Source organism: Sceloporus occidentalis, unplaced genomic scaffold (genome assembly GCF_023333645.1).
Source record: "Sceloporus occidentalis isolate IW3139 unplaced genomic scaffold, rSceOcc1.0.p SCAF_5, whole genome shotgun sequence".
Taxonomy (NCBI): Eukaryota; Metazoa; Chordata; class Lepidosauria; order Squamata; family Phrynosomatidae; genus Sceloporus; species Sceloporus occidentalis.
In genome coordinates, this window is record NW_028316985.1 from 160118904 (window position 1) to 160136651 (window position 17748).

Consider the following 17748-nt stretch of genomic DNA (forward strand, 5'->3'; position numbering starts at 1 on the left):
TCCTGATATCTCTCCACAAATGGGACTCTAGGCAGCTTACAATAAAGCAGCAAATACAGTTGAAATATAAAAAGTGCAAAAGCTTGGTTAAAACATAATTACATTAAAACACAATTTAAACACAAAACAAAGCAAGAAATACAGTGCCCATCCTCTGGCTATCCACTGTGCCTTTGCTTTGTGTAATTCATTTTTCTTGCAATGTTGTTGGGCATTAACAGCCTAATATAATACAATTATAATCTTCAGGGGAGTAGTGATGGAAACCCACCAGTAGGGCTATCTATAGTCTTAATTTTGTATTACAGAGTATTTTTAGTTTTAATATTTCTGAATTATTTGAATTATTGCATGGGTTAATTTTCTTTTGGTCTCTTGGGAATTGTCCCACATTTTCTGTGCCAGGGATCTGAATGTGATGAGGAATCACCTCAAGTTGCTGAAAAATGTGTTTATTGCCATGGACAATTGGTAATTTTAAAGCTTCTTGGGATAAGAGTGAGGATCACTTCCTCCCTCTCACTTTTCTGCCTATATATATTGCTCATAAGCCAACACTGATAGAATATTTACCTTCACGAGTATTTTAAAAGTTAATTACAGCTTGGAGCAAGTTGGTCTGGCTTGTCCTGGGCTCCCTTTTATTAAGAGACTCCTTCATTAATTTCCCTCGCTGGATTTGCTTTTAATAGCTGCCTGGTCTCAGAAAGCACAAAGCAGCATCTGTGCCATTGAGCAGGAAAGCGGGAGTCAAGCAAAGCAGGGTGTGGGGGGAGACGCCGTTTACACATCAACCCTGATTAACATGATGGGGAACTGCATCCTTTACCCAGCACCAGCTTTGATGACATTGGTTTGGGCTACTATGGTTTCAGTGAGATCAACTGGTGCTGTTGAGCAAAGAAATGGGGGCACCACATGGTCTTACGTGTCAGCAGAAGGTGGGTAGCAAAAATGAACAGAAAATTCACTCAAGATATTCGATGGTAATATGATTAAAATGTACAATGAAACAAACAGAATAATCAAATATGGTCTGTGAAAAAAACAGCCTGCTAGGGAAAAGACAAAATAATAGAGACAACGAAAGAGAGCCTGTGGGATTAGAGTGCTGGACTCAGGCTTGAGAAATTCAAGTTCTAGTCTCTGCTGAGCCATGAAACTCATTGGGTGACCTTGGGCCAGTCGCTCTCTTTCAGCTTGACCTTCGTCACAGGGTTATTGTAATGGCCAAACAAGGAGGAAGAGAGCTGTCAACATTGACTTGAGCTCGTTGAAAGAAATACAGGATTTAAAGTTAACAAGTTTTTTTAAAAGAAAAAACTTTTTTGCAAATGTATGTTCACCTCTTTTGCAAATGTATGTATTTTATTTTTTTAACAACATTGAGGCCATGTTTTGTTCTACTCAGAGGTGTTTCCCTCATTTTTAGAAGACCAGCCCTAAAAATTAGGAAGACCTTGACAGAACGAGAATCTCTCATTGACCTGCTCTTCTCTGTTAGATCTGCATCCTTCTCTGAGACCTGCTCCCATTTCCAGCAATCTTCTTCACATCAGAGGGAGAGAAACTCCATGTGTGCAATTTTAGCTTATAGTCCCTTAAACTTAGCTCTAGTCCATGTCCCTTAGATTGTTTAGGATAAGAGATTTTAGCTTCCATGCTGCTTACTCCCTCCCTCCACCTTTTATTTTGAGAAACAAGTTGCATTGAGCATAGACTGTTCTGTTGGTTTCTGCTGTTTTTTCTGCCTTTTCAATAAAGAAATTGCTTTTGCTGCAAAATAAGCTTGTCCTGCTACCTCATTTTTATTATTACTTACTTTGGTTAACTGTCCATTTTTAAAACCTTCAGTCTGTAAGGTCCTGAAGAGGGTTGGTGCCTGGAAGATCTTTTCTGCCCAAACCAGTAAAACCAGTGCACTGCTCTTAGCATCCTGTGTCAGTATCCCCTTAGTTTTCATCCAAATTTTAAAGAAGTTCTCCAAGGGGCTGATCCTTGAATTTGCCCCCACATGATATGCAAAGTGTATGATTTAAAAAAGCAAGCCAACAATTAAAGCAGCAATGGAATTAAACAGGATCTCAAGATGGAGAGAGAAAATTTTCAACAACCTCCTGGGGTAGCTTTTAGTAATGTGATGCCAGAATGAAAGATTAGGTTCCAAGTAAGGTCTCTGAGAAGGGCATCCAACAAGCTGGGTGCCACCCAGGGCTTGTCAGTTATCTCAGTCTCTTAACACCTATTGGCCAGAAAACTCAAAGATCACAGTCAGCACCATTTATTGAGCAACTGGGTAAAAGACTCTTTCCTCCTTTCCTTTGTGGATGAAGGGTAGTTTATAAAACAGGGAAATAGAATGTGTAACAGAAAGAACTATAGATTTAAGGCAAACTCTAGCCAACTTCAAAGCATTTTGAAATTCCACTGGTGTCAGAAGAAGAGAGATGAGTTGATTTTTCTGTTTCTCTTGTTGAAGTCAATGGAACTGAACAGTATCCCCCCCCTCCAATTGTGTCTTTAAAAAAATGTTTTTCTCCTTAAGTTTAATTTTTAAAATTAAACATTAGCAGAAGAAGCCACAGCTATCTGTGAGATGATCTAGGTCCTCACTAATCTCCATATGGGAATTGACTTGTGAACATGCCAGTGTCATCCTACAGTACAGGTAAAGGGCAAATCCATAGAGTGCTCCTTTACCATGCCCTCTCCCCCAAATCCTCTCTTTGGTTGGCTACTGATAAATGCTACTGTGGCACATTTGCTTGTACTGCTGAGAGTGGCTGCAGCTGAGACTCCCAACAGTTCACAGCAGCTGAGACTCTGTTAATTCAGCTATTGCCTCGCAGATGGATGAGGAGATGGTTTCATCATCATAGATGATTACAGTCAGGCAGTGTTTAATCCAAAGGGGGATGTAGGACATCCTGCCGCCTCCTTTCTGCCCATTCTTCTAATGAATAATTAACACCATTTCCCTTTTAATTGTTACCATAGATTCATGCATGCTGTGAAGCAGCAGTGCTGCAAATATTAATGCACTTACTATTCAGGTGAAGGATGAAGAGGTACATAATTCTGAGGATAAGTGAGATTGACAGGGCATTTACATGTTGGTTCTGGGATGAATATAGTGTGCTACTAGACCCAAGTGCTTGTCTTCATCCTCTCGCTCCTGTTATCTTCTCTCCACAAGTGTTTCCATCAAGATATTGCTCTAACCAACAGGCATGCACATCTGAACATCCTAACATTATTCAGGTGACACTGAAAAACTGTTTTGCATTGTTTTTACTTATTAGGATTTTTTTTAAATAAAAAAAGTGTGGATGTGAAAATGTAAATATGAACTAAATGAAAGAAAACACCCATTTCAAATTCTCAGCTAAATTAATGGCAATTTTTTTTTACCAGAATTGTCTATCAGCTACATACATATGTTAACACTTCAGTTATGTAGCTACATAGTGTCTCCTGGCCTGGCCCACCCACCCCCCACTTAAAAGGCAACAGCCATTGTGATCAACGGCAGTGGCATCACTAGGAGGGTGCAGGAGAGGTGGACTGCACTTAGTGACACCCCAGAGGGGTGTGTGCATTCAGCGGGGTGGTACACCTGGTAGGACTGGTGTGGTTGCTGGGTGAGCAAGAAAGGATGTGCTATCTCTTTCTCGTTTGCCCAGCAACTATGCTGGACCCCAAACTGGCATCTGAAGGCCATAGCATTGCTCTCCCAAGCTGTGGAGGCTCGGGGGGGGGGAGTGCCCTCCATTTGGGCTCCAGCGTGACATGGCTGCAGCCATGCCACACCCCAAATGGCCTTCCAGAGGCTGTGGCAGTCTGTCCTTCCTGACCCCCCCCCCTCACCCCAACAGTGACACCAACATCAGAGATGCCACTGATCAATACGGGTCTGTTCCCTTGTTGTTCAGGAAACAACTAGTTGATGTTTCCACCTCCTCCTGTGACAGAAGCAGTGTCTCTGTCACAATCCCCCTCACACCTAATATTGCTCCTAAGAGGGGAGCAGGTGGATGGACGGGGAGCAGATCCCATTGATTGCCATGGCTGCTGTCCAGTAAGTGGGGATTGAGGGACTTTCATTGTCCCTATTAATTGCTATACTTTGGTTTTTCTTCAGATCATATAAAACTTTTGCCTTTTTATGGTGTATTTCTTACAGTAGTGAAAACATAGGGATCATGACTATGATGAGCCAGTCACAAATACATAACTCTGGATTATATATTCATAACTGCCTTAGTGAATGCTGACTTATGCTGTAGTTTTCCTCATCTGTTCTTACACAAAATCACAGAGACAGATACTTTTAAATAAAGACCAACATTCTACTGGAGTTTTCAATCAAAATGTTTACCCATCCTATATATTAGCTTAGCGATCATTCAGAAAACATAACCACTTTCCTTCTGCAGACAGAGTACTGGCCACTTAGTTAAACTGGTGTTTTTAAGTGTAGGCTTCAGTCTTTCTTGGCTGTGGAACATGAAAACTGACATAATCTTCCCAGGAGCACGTGAGCCATCATGTATCGTTTTAATCTGTGAAACCCAGGAGCCGAATGTACTGTCACATGCCGATTTTACTTTTCTATGAGAAAGTGACTCTGAGTTCATTGATGGATTGTGTGCTCTCTTTTTAAAACAGTCAAGATGCTGAATGCCCTCGGGTGATAGACAGTGTGCAGTGAGAAAGCAAAGCAAAGCTGATGGCCCAGTTCAAGTTCACCTGACAAAGCTGGAGCAGGCTGCAAGCAAGGCTCTAGAAAAGGATTATTCACAGCAGCATTATATTTTCTGAATGATTTTTTCTTCCTGTGCAGCTGCAAAGCTTCCCAACCCTGAAGATTTTACGCACTATAATAGATTTATTTTTTTCCCTTTTCTTTTCTCTCTCTCCAGTTCTGTACTTTTTACACCTAATTTCTTCCCTGGCTCTGGATTGTGACAGAGCATTTGTATACCCAAACAACTCAGCACAAATATCATCAAGATAACAATGGCAGCATGAAAAATCAGTCACACAAAGTCTGAGCTCTTTGTGGTTTCAGAAACAAAAGCTAGGTTTTAGTTTTGGTTAAGCCTAATTTTGTTATAGTGTGCTGTTCTTTTATGAAATTACAGAACTCCTCTAAGAGTCTCCAGAGAGATAAATGCTTTTAGGGTGGAATAGCTAAAGGAAGGAGGTAAATGTGGCTCTGATTAGAATATGCTTACTTATTTCCCACATTCACATGGCAGGACATTTCATGCCTGTTATATGAGAAAGTCATCTTTAATAGTATGCTTTCCCTCAAGAAAAAGGGAAGAGCTACAGCCAGTGCAGGAGTGGCATAGACAACCTTCCTTTTAAAATAAAATGAAACTACATAAAATGAAACAAAACTATTTTTCTTCCCCAGTTATGCTGTGGAGAACAGAATAAAAAATGGGGAGATGGAGAAGTAAAGATAATTCTGAAGGAAATAGCTACACAGTGAAAACAGTTGAATGCTTATTTCATTGTGGACAGTATAGCCTGTGGCTGCTACATCAGTGGTCTTATGATTCCATTCTGGGGTTTCCTACAGACTTTAAAGGAGCAATTCAATAGACTGACACTCTTGCAGGTAGGGTTAGAACCTTGGACAACTTATTTAAAGTCTTGAATGCAGCCTGGAATAGACCACCATGCCACTGACATGGATACTACCATTCATCCCATAGGGATGATCATTAGGGTGACGATACTGTGGTGCTTGGCCAGAATTTATACACAAGGCCAGAAGGAACTGGGAACATCAGCTTGAATCACACATAAGAGAGGCATAGGCTGAGATTCCACACTGTGAGCTGCATATCATAAATCTCTGCAAGTGGCATTACACACACTGAATGGCAAAGTTGCACAACAAAATTAACACTCAGTTACATGGGCATCTCATGCACATGCGAGTGCACTTCATATGAGCACAGCAGGCACATGTACAACTGAATGCATAATGGAGCCACATGCACAACTCTGCTTCTTCAATCTTGCACTCTCATTTTACCAAATCTGATACAACAGTGGTGATTGATGGCTCTTATGTCAGTGGGATGAGGCAGTCACTCTCATTTTAGCTGAACCTCAGCGGAGCTGTTTTTTAAAATATTTAACATTTTATTAGGTTTACAAAAATAAAAATAAAACATGGCACAATTATCTATCACAACCCCATTCGTTACAATCCAAAATACCATTGACACAACAACGCAAATATATAATTCATACACTACTAAAATGAACTTCCTTAATCCAGGTTTGTGAGTTGATACTCCTTTTCTATATTTTGTTAATCCTTTTTTCCTTGTTTTTTTCTTTTCTATTGTGATTCTTCACCTTGCTTCCTATTAGGAGTGGATTTTTCCTCAGTGGAGCTATCTAAAACAACCCTACGCACAAATATTCTCTGCCTCTCAAACCAGAGCCAGAAGCCACCAATGCTTGGAATGCCCCATTTCAACCTCTACAACCATTGGGATACAATGGGTTTGTCATTTAGCAATAGCAAGTACATTTCTATACCGCTTATCAGTGCACTTAATAAGCACTCCCTAAGCGGTTTACATAGTGTAAGTTAATTGCCCCCAACAATCTGGGTACTCATTTTAGTGACCTCGGAAGGATGCAAGCCTGAGTCGAGCTTGAGCCCTTTTGCTGGTATTGAACTCGCAACCTTATGGTTTAGAATGAGTGGCTGCAGTACAGGCATTTAACCACTGCACCACCAGTGGAATTTTGCACAGGAATACTGAGATACTTCCAGTGGCAGAACTCCTAGCCTATCCTGGGTGCATTTATACTTCCTCCAACAAATCATATTCCCAGCTTTCTCTGAATTTTTCTTATAATCTCACCACTAGATACCACCATAGGCACAGTTTGACCTCAATAGCTCCAGTAACACTGTTGTTGCATTCCCGGAAGCATGTGTGTATGATAAAAAAATAATGTATTAAGTTAAAGTTTACTTATTTAATTCATCTAAATCCTAATTGACTCTAACACATCTCCTCATAATGATATCTTAATCTAATCTCTATCTTTCATTCTGTCATACATACCAGCCTGCTAAACATCCCTTTAAACACAATGTTTTTGTGTCTGCAAGATATTAATTTCCATCTCTTGAATACTACAGAGCAACATAATGTAAAAAAGACTGAGCTGGAATTGTAGATCTTGCGAAATCCACTTCTCCTTTGGGGTGGGATCATAAAGGCCCAACCTCTTCCACCCTCCTCCTCTTCCTTTTATTTTGAGCTTGTCTTGAGAGAATTTTTTCCCACCCTGCATTTTAACCCAAAATCTCCCATGCTGGTGGAGGTGATTAATTTGACACACTACTAAGTATCTCTTTAAATATTCACCAGCCCAACATTTCATGCTCTCCCCCTTGCAAGAGATCACTTACCTATTAACAGATATACTATACATCACATAACCTTACTTTACCTTAATTTCTGTACTAAATATAACATGCCCAGAACATCACAAGTATACTACCACTTCCACATGCAGGTGATATAGAATGGTGATACAGCGCAACCATCATTTAACTGTGTGAGTGTAGATTTATATCATGCAAGCCATACATGAAATCAAAATGATTCACATATATTATCTTTGTAATCTTTGTAAAGGGTAATATAAACAGCTAATAATGCTTACCCTCTAGTAGTTTCATTGCTATGGGATTTAAGATCAATTCATCCAATGTGAGTATGCAAAGGGATCTTGTACCATCATTGATACTATGCAAAAGAATTTGTAGCATAAACTTTTGTAGACTTGGTGTGCTTCCTCAGATGCATTTTGTATGGAAATATGAATTGAACATTATGTTTGCTATGTGTGTTCATAGGCCAAAACTCTTATGTGGCTGCAACATCTTGAATATGGTTCTTGTTTTATTCAGTGTTTATAATATGCCATGACACCACATAGATGTAAAAGCTATGAATTAAAATTGGGAGGAGGGATATCAGGAGAACCAATTGCATAGTGAACTAATCATGCAACATTTTATCTGCACAAACTCAGTCTGTAAATTGCCAACCCACATTTTGGTATAAATCCAGGGTCATGTGAAATGGCCTTTAGATTTGCTCAAAAGAAAACCAAACGACAGGGTGGTATGAAACAGATGTCTGGTCTATAGCAGGGATCCCATCATTGTCTAAGATAGGGAAAGTGGCACTGGCAGTATTTTTAAGGGGAGAGGGGAGGGATTGGGGGCACAGCTCACTGGACAGTTATCCTACACCAGTCTCATTGCAAAGAAAGGATGGAGAGCTATGCAAGAGGTATTGCTTTGTGTCAGTCCTATTCATTGCTATCAGTCTTTTGCAGGTGATGGGCCCATGATACTGAGTCTTTAGATTGGAAGACCAATGGAATCTGTGACATTAGACTATCTCCCAATGAATATTTGAAAAATGAATGAGGGTAATTCCCCCATTGGTTACTTCCAATTCTCCAGGTGGTAGATGACAAAAGTCCAGGGAGGTCACATCCATGAATGACAAGCTTTGATCTAAAAACACAAAAGATGGCTTCATAATTTGTGAAGGGAATAGGAAAAGCAGCAGCTGCTTTTACCCAGGGCATGCTCTGCTGATGCCTGTGGACAGCACCCTTTCCACAAAACATTCAAAGAGGATGAGTGTCAGAAGCAGACTGAAAATATTATATAGCCCTGAGCAAGTGCAATCCCCTATCTCCCCCCCCCCCCCTCGTGAGTGCAAACCCACCCAAAAACACCAGGGAAACGACTGAGAACAGTTAGGGTAGCAGAACAGAAAGACTCTTTCTCAGTATTCAAAAACAGATCAGTTTAATAGGATAGATTTAAAATGAAGTCTAAAAATCAGGAACAGGTGACCAGATAATGATGTTGGTGGTAAAAGAGCAGTTTAACATGCCTAGCCAGGTACTTGAAGGCATTTCTTATTTATTTCAGTTCTCTTGTTAATTACATTTATATCCCACCTTTCCTTCAATGAGTGCATGTGTGTATGAGGGTGTTTCTCTCTACTTTGTAAAGTAGGTTGTACTGAAAGAGAATGCCCCATGGAATTCAGTGGGTTTCATGGTTCAGTGAAGGATCCAAAGTAGGATTTCACAAGTCTCAATCTTTCAGCACACAGAATCATAGAATCATAGAATCGTAGAGTTGGAAGAGACCACTAGGGCCATCCAGTCCAACCCCCTGCCATGCAGGAAATCCAAATCAAAGCATCCCCGACAGATGGCCATCCAGCCTCTGTTTAAAGACCTCCAAGGAAGGAGACTCTATCACCTTCCAAGGAAGTGCATTCCACTGTCGAACAGCCCTTACTGTCAGGAAGTTCCTCCTAATGTTCAGGTGGAATCTCTTTTCCTGTAGCTTGCATCCATTGTTCCGGGTCCTGTTCTCTGGAGCAGCAGAGAACAAGCTTGCTCCCTCCTCAATATGACATCCTTTCAAATATTTAAACAGGGCTATCATATCACCTCTTAACCTTCTTTTCTCCAGGCTAAACATCCCCAGCTCCCTAAGTCGTTCCTCATAGGGCATGGTTTCCAGACCCTTCACCATTTTTGTTGCCCTCCTTTGGACACGCTCCAGTTTCTCAATGTCCTTTCTGAATTGTGGCGCCCAGAACTGGACACAATATTCTAGGTGGGGCCTGACCAAAGCAGAATACAGTGGCACTATTACTTCTCTTGATCTAGACACTATACTTCTATTGATGCAGCCTAAAATAGCATTGGCCTTTTTAGCTGCCGCATCACACTGTTCACTCATGTTCAACTTGTGGTCTACTTGGACTCCTAGATCCCTTTCACACGTAGTTTCATTCAGCCAGGTGTCACCCATCCTATATCTGTGCATTTTATTTTTCCGCCCTAAGTGCAGTACCTTACATTTCTCTGTGTTGAATTTCATTTTGTTAGCTTTGGCCCAGCTTTCTAGTCTATTCAGGTCATTTTGAATCTTGATCCTGTCCTCTGGGGTATTAGCTATTCCCCCTAATTTGGTGTCATCTGCAAATTTGATAAGTATGCTCCCAATTCTGTCATCCAGGTCATTGATAAAGATGTTGAATAGCACTGGGCCCAGGACAGAGCCCTGTGGGACCCCACTGGTCACTTCTCTCCAGGATGAAAAGGAGCCATTGTTGAGCACCCTTTGGGTTTGGCCGGTCAACCAATTACAGATCCATTTAACAGTTCCTTTGTCTAGCCCACATTTTACAAGCTTGTTTGCAAGAATGTCATGGGAAACCTTGTCAAAGGCTTTACTGAAATCAAGATATACTATATCCACAGCATTCCCTTCATCTACCAAGCTGGTAATTTTATCAAAGAAAGAGATTAGATTTGTCTGGCATGACTTGTTTCTCTGAAACCCATGTTGACTTTTTGTGATTATGGCATTGCCTTCTAGATGTTCACAGACTCTCTGTTTAATGATCTGCTCCAGAATCTTTCCTAGAACTGATGTCAGACTAACTGGACGATAATTGTTGGGATCCTCTTTTTTCCCCTTTTTGAAGATGGGGACAACGTTTGCCCTTCGCCAGTCTGCTGGGATCTCTCCTGTTCTCCAGGAGTTTTCAAATATGATTGCCAATGGCTCCGATATTACTTTTGCCAGTTCTTTTAATACCCTTGGATGTAGTTCATCTGGTCCTGGAGACTTAAATTCATTTAGATTAACAAGGTGCTCCTCTACTATCTCTTTACTTATTCTGTGCTGAAATTCCCCTATTCTGTCCTCTGCTCCATTATCCTCAGGTTGAGCACCCTTTGTCTTTTCTGAGAAGACTGAGGCAAAGAAGGTGTTGAGTAATTCTGCCTTTTCTCTATCTCCTGTTAGCATTTTGCCATCTTCTCCACGCAGTGGCCCTACTGTTTCCTTCTTCTTCCTCTTGCTGCGGACATATCCAAAAAAGCTCTTTTTATTGTTCTTAACCTCTCTAGCAAGCCTGAGTTCATTCTGCGCTTTAGCTTTTCTGACTTTACCCCTACACATGCCTGCTATTTCTTTGAATTCCTTTTTCGTGATTTCCCCCTTTTTCCATTTCTTATACATGTTCCGTTTCAAACTTATCTCGGTTGAAAGTTGCTTAGTCATCCATCCTGGTTTCTTGAGACACCTCCCGTTTTTCTTTCTCACTGGAACTGTTTGAAATTGTGCCTTCAGTATCTCCCTTTTGAGAAACTCCCATCCGTCCTGAACTCCTTTATCTTTTAGTATTTTTGACCATGGAATCGCCCTCAATACTTCTCTAAGTTTACTGAAATCCGCTCTCCTAAAGTCTAGGATGCGTGTCTGACTCTGCCTGGCTTCTCCTTTCCACTGTATTACAAACTCCAGGAGAACATGGTCACTTCCACCTAATGATCCCACCACTTGCACCTCATTAACAAAGTCATCCTTGTTGGTTAGGATCAGATCTAAAATAGCTGACCCCCTTGTTGCCTCTTCCACCTTTTGGGCCATGTTTCTTTCTAAATTTACTTACAGATCACCACCATTTCAGTTTGCTCAGAGAACCTTTACATCAGTGTAGTGATTTCAGGTTTCTAATATAATGTATATTTTATTTCTCTGGAATGAAATGAAAAATACCAGACCCCTTGTCCATAAGGAGCAGTCAACTGAATTCATGTTAGGTTTGGGAAACTGTGGCCCTCCAGATGATTTTCTATAATTCTCATTGGTCTTAGCCACCATAGCCAAACTGTGAGGGATTACAGAATTTACACTTCACTAGCATGTCGAGGATTACAGGTGTCCATTCCTGCCTTATATCGACACTAATATACCCAGCTCTAAAAACCTTTTATGTTGACCTGATTCTAGTATTGAATAACTGGACTCCATTGGATGGCAGGGAGTGTAATTTCTATTGAATGACTCCTTCCTTTCCACAAACTTTTGCTCTTAGTATTACATTTCATATTCTTTAAGTTTTTATAGCTCCCCGTGAATTTGAGATCTGAGCTGCTGTTAACATGAGTAGCCAACACCATGTTTCTGATCTGACTTTTTTCCACTCCAAAAAACTCCAGAAAAAGAGTTAAAGAATCTAAATCCATTCCTTATTTTATTATGTCACCATATATTGCAAAATATATTTCCTATAGTTCTGAACACAACTACACTCCCATCAAATATGAGCAAGAGTGGCCCTGCCTCTTTTGTATAACTAATACAGAGCTGAGACATCTGGAGGACATCCATGAAGTTCTGATGCATTCAATGTTATGTGTTTGGCTATAATCACACCATCAGATACTTCTTAGCTATATCTCACTCTCCGCTGGCCACAATATGGTCAGGAGAGAGGTAGCATGAAAAGTAGGAGATTTCAAAGAGTTGTTGCTGCTGCACAATAGAGGCAGAGAATTCTGACTTCTTCAACATCCCATCTTCCAAAAGATATACACAGGCATAAGTCAGACATATGTCACTAACATGATGCCAGTTATCAACAGCCCTCAGATGGTTGACAGATGAATATAGTATATGTATTCTCCTGAAAAAGTTGGCATGTCTTATGCCATCTTTGCGCTATTTCCTAGAGTATGAAAATGTTATACATTAGAAGATGCAAAAAATGGTTTGGTTGGATTGGATACTGTGGTGCAGGTGCAGAAAAAATGTTGAAATTAGCTTAAAGAGTCTCTTGGGAAAACACCTTAATTTTTACCCAAGCTCAGTTTCATTTCTCCACAGATGGTCTTGTTAGGGAAAGACGGTGACAGATTTCATTACATTCTGTGTGTTGACTGTTGAAGAAATAGTAAATCCCTTTCTTCCCAAAGTTTGTCAGACAAGATGCTTCTTTCTGAGAGACAGAATGGATCTGGGGATCAGTGAGATAAATGAGGCCTTTTCCATTACCAGTCACCCAGCCTGCAAAGGAAGGGGGAGGAGAGAGGAAAAAAAGAAGTAAAAAATTAACAGTTTTAAAATTTGCACAGAACAAGTGCTGATGTCTATTCATACAGATCCATCCAATGCTGCAAGACTGTACTTCCTTTTGCACAACAGGAGATTCTTTTCACTTCCTCCCCTGTGCACCACCCTTGGTCTCCATTATGTCCTACTACCCTATTTTCAGTGTCTGCCAACCAGGTTGGTTTAAAAATGACTTTAAAAAAGTGGGGGAGCAATGATCATGATTTACAACTTTCTGGAGCCAATTATATTCCATCCCATTTTCACAACTGTGTAAATGTTTTATAGCAGAGCATTTATTATCACTCTCTACTGGATCCAGAGAAGTGGGTTTATATCCACAAAAGCTCATGTGACAATAAAATGTGCTGCCAGTTAGTCTTAAAGGTGTTGCCACATTTTAAAAAAATACCCTCCTCCCCCTTCATTACTCCTATTTGAGAAAAAACACCCTCTCAACTTTTAATCATCATCTAATGTGTTCACATACAAACCTTGTAAGTCAACCACCACATCTGTCCCTTGGGAAAAGTCATAGCAGAAATGGCCATAAGCAAGTCCATATTCTGTGGCTTTGTATTCCAGTTTTACTATTTTAGTGTTATTGGATAACTTCACAAACTCTCCCAATATGTAGGGTTCCACACTTACACATCCTTGTATAGACTTGCCTTCTAGTAACTGGGGAACAAAAAGAGTTATGATATGAACAGCATTACACGGAGCTTGGCAACATTATTTTTTGACTGTAACTCTCAGATTCTGGAATTGTAATCCAAACAGCAACAACAACAACTTTCCCAACATCTATATTTTAGTTTACACTCCTTTGGGGAGAAAAGTATTTCTCTTTCACATTTTTCATATTCATTTCATGAGCTGAATCCATTGCATTCTCCTGTTCATTCCTTACCAAGAGTACTATGGATGGGATGTAAAAGATTTGTGTGGGGACTTTTTGCTCATAGAGTCTTTTGTTGAATTCCGTCACATAGTACTGGGCAGTCATTTGTCGTTCCACATCACTGAAATGGTGAACAAGCTCTTTCTCATCTTTGTACTCTTTACCAACGTATCTGTGAAGATGAGATCACACAAGTAGAGTGATTTATTTGGGAAACGTATTAATATTTTTTCTGCAGTCACGCTCAGAGTGGTGCACAATAGTATGAAGCCATAAAGGGTCATCTGGCTGAAATGTCAAGCGATGTAACCATTTTAGGTTGCTGAAGCAAAACCTACAAAAGGTCTTAGGCCATCTTAAAAATATTGGCTGGCATCCTGCCAATGACATACACAGGTGAGTCCACTTTATCCTCCTGTATGTCTTTTTTGGTTGTTGTAGAGGTTGGTATTCTATTCCACCCTCCACAAGGATGAAAGTTCCCCCTGACTCCCACTGCACTGTGATAGCCTCCTACCCCACTGCCATTCTGTTGCTATTGGACAGTAGATGGGACTGGAGAAGGGTCTGACTATGTTTGTCTTCCACTGAGATCCACTGAGTTGTCTAGAGGTCCCAGCAAATGATACCACCTGGAAAGGCCATGGAGGTGAGGCTACTGCAGTACAACACTGAGTCCTGGAGATGGTAACATGGAGTTGTAAAACTTTTATGTGATGCTTGACCATGTAGGATCTTGGCATTAATATGGCACAAGATCTCACTGATGGCAACAAGTTTATCAGATAGGTTTCATTTGGGCTAAGCAATTCCTAGAATGAGGGGGAGTTTATGGTGGAGAATGCACCAGTTCCTAAACTGCGCTGAACAGGACAAGAAAGCATGACAGAGAGGTTTGTAATTTTCCTCACTTTTTTTTTAACCTTTAGAAACATCTCCCTCATATTGGTCCTAGTGGGAGGGAAACCAGCTAGCTCAAGGGACAGTATCATTTCCTCTCCTTATGGACCTATATCTGAGGAAGGAGGGGCTTTGGTAACTGTTGGATCCAAACCATTTCCCAGTCTTTTCCAACATGCTGAGGGGTTGTGTTTGACAGGACAGATACTGCAAAAGCATGCTTTGCCATTACTTTGCATTTGGATCACCTTTTCTGTCTCTGAAATGGTATTTGTGTTGTCCCATGAAGATGGTTTCCCATGGACCAAAGTACTGTATCTTCAATGAACAGAGAGAAATATCCCTTCATTTTCAGCAGCTGCAGAGCTTGGAAAAGGTACATCTTCAGTTAAAGAGTTCTCAGAATCTCCAAGTCAGTGCAGCCCATAATCAAGTTAGGTGGCTGATTTTGTTACTAGAGCTCAAAATGAACTTTTCTAAGTTCATTTCATTTTCAAGTGAAAATCAGCTGTTTCTCCTCCCCCCAGGTTTTGGGAATTAGTGTAGCCAAAACTAACAAGCCACACATATTTTAAGGTGATTTTAAGCTGAAAGAGGCTTTGAGGAATGTCTTCATGGATTTAAAGACCAGAAAATTTGGGCTGGAGGAGCCACATGTGGGCTAGATGTTCCTTATCCATGTTTTAAAACAATAGCAAAGTGAAGGATGGCTAGATCCTGACTTACAATTTAATCCCATACACATTTACTCAGATGTATGGGCAGGTGATTCAAATGAGACTTACATCTAGTATGCATTATAGGACTGGAGCCTCAATGCACCACTGCAATGCATAGGGCTTAAGTTAGTGTAGTCATGACCAACTTCTTGTCAGAATGATTTCACTTGTAATATTATAATATTAGACAATCAGAACACAATTCAGCCACATTCCTAAGGTTACAGGAACATGAAGGTGAGAATAGAGTAGAAATGTTTTAAGTGCTGTTATTGTGTCTTCAACCAGATGTAGCTTGGTCTTCCATTATAGACACCTCCAGAACTATGGTACACACGCATTGTCCCTGTTTTAATTAAAAAACAAATGTGTGTGACATTCAGCTCCAAAGGGAGATATGAATAAGGGCCATCCCATTGCAATGCTGCAGAGAAAGCTGTCCTACACAAAGTCAGATCACTCACTTGTTTAGCCTGGGGTGGACAACCTTTTGCCTATAAATCCCACAAACTCTTGGCAGCATAGCCAATGATAAAGGAATGTAGTAGTTGTCAGCACAAACATCTGGAAGGCCAAATGTTCATCTACTCAGTATCTTAAATGATAGCTGCTGTCTGATGTCTCAGGCAAAGATTTGAGAATATTGTAATCTCTACCATATCTTTTTATGGAACTTATTATGAGTGGATACTGGAGATCTCCCCAGGGACTTTCTGAATGCAAAGTATGTGTCTGCCCACTAAGCTGTGGTCCAACAACTACAGCTCAAACATCACTGAGTTCTCCTGCCTGAACTAATCACAATATCACACTGATTTGAGTGATACCTTCCCAGAATCTCTTCTTGATGTAGAAAGTGTATCCAAAAAGCATCTCTTTGTCTGCCTTTCTTGGCCACGCTCAGGTAGTCTCCAATATAGGCAGCTGTTTCCTGAGCCGTCCACTGCCCAGATTTCTTAGAGTATTTCAAAAGGAGAGCGGCTGGAAAAGAAGATAAATGAATTGACAACCTCTTCAACAAAGAGGCTGTTCCATACTAGTAACCAAGAATGGAATGGCAGAATTAACTTGTTTTCAGTGTCCCTTCCTAGACAGAGTCACAGAGCCCATGGCGTTTTGGTTTCACAGCCTAACCTATGAAAAATCCTGTTTATTGCATCAGTGTTGCATTACAGTCAGCTACATCTATAAACAGAAAAGCAGAAAGGCAAGCAGGATGGATTGCTTGGGAAGTGCTTCAGGACGGTATTCCCCTCAAATATACTGCAGAATGACGGCTGCTTCAATAAGAACATTGTTGTGACACCAAAGAAAACAGTTTCTATTACCAAGAAGATAATAAACCTTGGAAACATTTATTTTTGGATTACTACTTAAAGAACACCAGAGCATTCTGGTTGGTGGATTTTAGATGATATGATTAAAAAAATTTTTTTTCTCAAGCTTTGGGGAAATGTCATATAATAGCAATAGCAACAGAAAGTACACTTCTATACTGCTTATCAGTGCACTTAAGCACTCTCTAAGCAGTTTACATTGTATAAGCTAGTTGCCCCAAACACGCTGGGTACTCATTTTAGTGATCTCGGAAGGATGCCAGGCTAACTCAACCCTGGAGTCCCTGGCTGGGATTGAACACAGAACCTTGTGGCTTGTGAGTGAGTGGCTGCAGTACCAGCATTTAACCACTGTGCCTCCAGGCCTCCCTCAAATAGATGTAAATTTTATTTATTTATTTATTTATTTATTTATTTATTTATTTATTTATTATCCTGCCTTTCTCCCAAACTGGGACCCAAGGCAGCTAACAACATATATAAAACACATTAAAACAACAATTAAAATTGTGCAATTAAAATAGAAAAAATATAAAAAATACAAATATAAAATATAAAACATACAAAATTAAAAATAATAATCTAAAACCAACCTCTTCATCTCCCAGTAAAACCGAGCCTGCAAGATCTTAAAATGCCTGTTTAATCAGGTGTAAACAGTGGATGAAAGCCCATGGTGTTTCACAGTGCAGTAGAGGTTTGTCTTCACAGCCAGCCAAACCATGAGGTAGAGTGAGACAGCTGCCTCAAGTGGAAAGGAACAACAACAGCAAGGACAAGGGGGAAATTATGCAGTCTTGCACATATTATTGGAGTGCAACTCTCAGGATTCTTTATCATTGGCTATACATACTAGGACTTCTGGGATGTGCAGCAGAATCTGGAGAACCA

The 17748-nt window shown here is 40.4% G+C and overlaps 1 protein-coding gene across 1 annotated transcript in view; it reads right to left on the reverse strand.

The window, feature by feature from the left end:
* Positions 1 to 10984: 10984 nt before the first annotated feature.
* ALPK1 (alpha kinase 1) overlaps positions 10985 to 17748 on the reverse strand; it is a 44976-nt gene continuing 38212 nt past the window's right edge. Inside the window, exons 10-13 of the mRNA XM_089525961.1 lie at positions 16348 to 16501; positions 13911 to 14073; positions 13492 to 13678; positions 10985 to 12952 (exon numbers count right to left, since the gene is read on the reverse strand). Of these exons, the coding sequence (XP_089382087.1) occupies positions 12759 to 12952; positions 13492 to 13678; positions 13911 to 14073; positions 16348 to 16501 (698 nt within the window). The 3' untranslated portion in view covers positions 10985 to 12758. The remainder of the gene's footprint in view (positions 12953 to 13491; positions 13679 to 13910; positions 14074 to 16347; positions 16502 to 17748) is intronic.